This window comes from Ceratina calcarata, unplaced genomic scaffold (genome assembly GCF_001652005.2).
Source record: "Ceratina calcarata isolate Rehan_Ccalc_2016 unplaced genomic scaffold, ASM165200v1 scaffold127.2, whole genome shotgun sequence".
NCBI classification, from domain to species: domain Eukaryota; kingdom Metazoa; phylum Arthropoda; class Insecta; order Hymenoptera; family Apidae; genus Ceratina; species Ceratina calcarata.
The window spans coordinates 1,210,983-1,213,820 of NW_017133727.1; the positions used below are offsets into that span (position 1 = coordinate 1,210,983).

The following is a 2,838-nucleotide window of genomic DNA, read 5'->3' on the forward strand; positions in this document are numbered from 1 at the left end:
GTCTAACGGTTTGGTAGTTATTGGCCAAAAACGAAAATTTGGAAGAAATTGAAGGGGTACCCCTTGGAAAAATCTCGGAAAAATCGAAAATTTTTTTTTGTTGTTTATTATTAGCAATGTCCTTCCGACGTCTGATTTCTTTTTAAAAAATGCGTTTCTAAAGTGCATAAACTTTTGGGATTGACTGTATAGCCAATACATCCTTAAGTATGTTCGGGCTTTCTAACAACGTTCCAAACTTCCAAAAATATTTTTGAGTCTTGAAAATATAATGATTTTCGTAAAGATATACGAGAACCCGATGCTCGGACGGGTCGGGAATGGTTCGGAAATCATATAGTATACGGGATGTCTCAACCGAAAGACGTCACCTAAGTAACTCTTCTGTTTCTTACGTTATGAAAAAGGTTCATAACATAATTTAAACAGTTTCGAAAACATTCGAAATTTTCAAAAACCTAACTACGCCTTCCGTTCCGTTCTGATCATTGGGTTCTCAACATTTTTTCGCACATCTCTTATATGTATATCCCTATCTCCATAAATATTTATGAAGTCGCAACTGCAAACCGTTTGTATCAAAAGATTCGTACAAATCTTTTAAACATTCTGAATGATTTGAAAAATAAATTCATCAGGGACCTATGTATTTTACACATAACTCCTGTTCACTGTTAGATGATATTTATTACGGAGTATAACTGCTATGTCACTATAACTGCATAATATATGGAAAACCGGAAGAAGTTTCGAAAGATCGTATAACGTTCAATACGTTTGATATAAATATCGGAAAGCTATCTGACGATATCCGGTCTTAACTAATTCGCTCGGATTGTCAGAGACTGTGCTTCCGTAAAATGAAAGAAGACACGGAAAACGGACTAAATTAGTTCCTCGCGGCCGGATAAGTGCTTCCGGCATTCCAAACTGACAGACACCCGCAGTCGTATATTTCTTATTAATTAAAATTACGATATCCGTGTCGGGATTTCCTACCATGTATAGTTTATGTAACGCATCCGCTTTTTTAATTCCGTAAACAATTCAATTATACAGCGGTCATCATAGTAATTATGGAATTAAGGTAATCATGTGAATTTTCTAACGTTTGTCAGTAATTTTTTCACATTTTTTGCTCTATTTCCTGAATAACCCGGCAAAAGCAGTGCAAAATATGAGTTGACATCATTCGATTTTTCGTCCTTATATTAAAAAACTTTCAGGTCGTCAAGTACCTCTTTGGAAAGGTAAAACTTAAATCTATGACTCTTTGGTCTTTATTTCATTCAGAACAACTTTTCCTCGACATAAAAGTAGTTACACTCTAAAATATTGTAACTACGATTTTACTTCACTTTGCGACGCTTATGTTATTAAATATATCTGTAAAATCGCATTAAATAGTAACTAGCACGTTTGAGATTTAAGTTCCAATTTTTTTAAAAGATATTGAAAGACCCAAAGATCTTTTTAAAAGGACGAAAAACTAAATGACACAAACACTTATCTTTGGCCAGTTTGCTAGGTAACATTGACACTTCGTCTAATCGCGCCACTATCGGAATATACCTCTTTAAGTATACGGTGAGGAAAAGTAAATTGATAAGAATTTATCTAAACAAATTCTATCTTTCTTTTTTAGGTGTCCGTAGATTCTCTGCTTGATAAATGCTCGGAAGAGTCGCTAATAGTACCGGAACAGTACTTGAGGTACGAGGGCGAGTACGAGGGTGAAGGCGCTGGCTATTATGACGATAACGATTACCCTATGCCGTCTATTGGAGCAATTTAATTAAAGAAATGAACGTAGTATAAAGTATCCTTCCTGTAGTCCCTCTGCGGTAAGTACACTTATTAGAAGATGATAATGAACCTATACGAACTTGGAATTTGATTTTATAATAAAGAGACCATCGAAACTTTGCAAAAATAAATGTCATCTCGTTTTTCATAATAATAAATGTAATTATGCCACAGCCTAACAAAATATTTTATTAGGAAGGGAATTGCGAAACAACTGCAGCCAAACGTTTGGTACAATTAAAAATAAAGATATATAAAACTAATTTATAAATACAATACAAAACTTATAAGATATGATTCGATTACACGTTGCGTATAATTGCACATACGATGTAGTATGAGTATTTCATGGTTGGGCAAAAAGACGTCATGTTTTTAAGCAGTTTATTAGGAAATTATAATAACAAGTGTGCGTATGTGCCCATAATATTAGACAATATAGAAGAATGTATTTTACAGGCACGCGTAGGTCTTGTTGGAAAGTTGTAGTTCTTAACGTTTCAAATGTACGTATATATAAGTATGTGTATACGCGTGTTACGAACGTTTATTACAACGAGTACCAGCAACAATTTGAACACGGGTCTCGCGTTCGTATATCAGCTAAGCATACGCTCGTATCAATTATAAATCGTAGTCTAGCTTGATTTTATTCGAAAGATCAAATCCTCCTCGTAGTCATGAAGATTTCTCGTGTCCTACAAATTGTTGAATGCACAAGCTCTCTCGTTTTAAAATTTTTGTTGCGTGCAAGCGAGTATGTACGTGTGTATGCGTTTTGAGATTATGTTCATCGATGGAAACGCATGTAATATATACATAATTTCGTATATATATTATATTTATGTATAAAGAGATCTAGATAGAGAGAGGTGGTTTCGAGATATATTTACAATATCTGAACGGGACTTAAACAGGAAGACACAACGTTGCTTTGAAAAAATTCAAACAAAGAAATATGAAAGTGGAAGAAACGTTGTTATATTAATAAACATTGACAAATATATATAATGTGTATATATATATTTTTTT

General features: G+C 33.7%; 1 protein-coding gene across 2 annotated transcripts in view; it reads left to right on the forward strand.

Annotated features, from left to right (window-relative positions):
* The window catches only part of LOC108628068 (radial spoke head 1 homolog), a 6,840-nt gene extending 4,583 nt beyond the window's left edge, over positions 1 to 2,257 (forward strand). For both annotated transcript variants that reach the window (XM_026816349.1, XM_026816352.1), the window contains one exon: positions 1,646 to 2,257. In XM_026816349.1, the coding sequence (XP_026672150.1) occupies positions 1,646 to 1,795 (150 nt within the window). In that variant the 3' untranslated portion in view covers positions 1,796 to 2,257. The remainder of the gene's footprint in view (positions 1 to 1,645) is intronic.
* Positions 2,258 to 2,838: the final 581 nt, after the last annotated feature.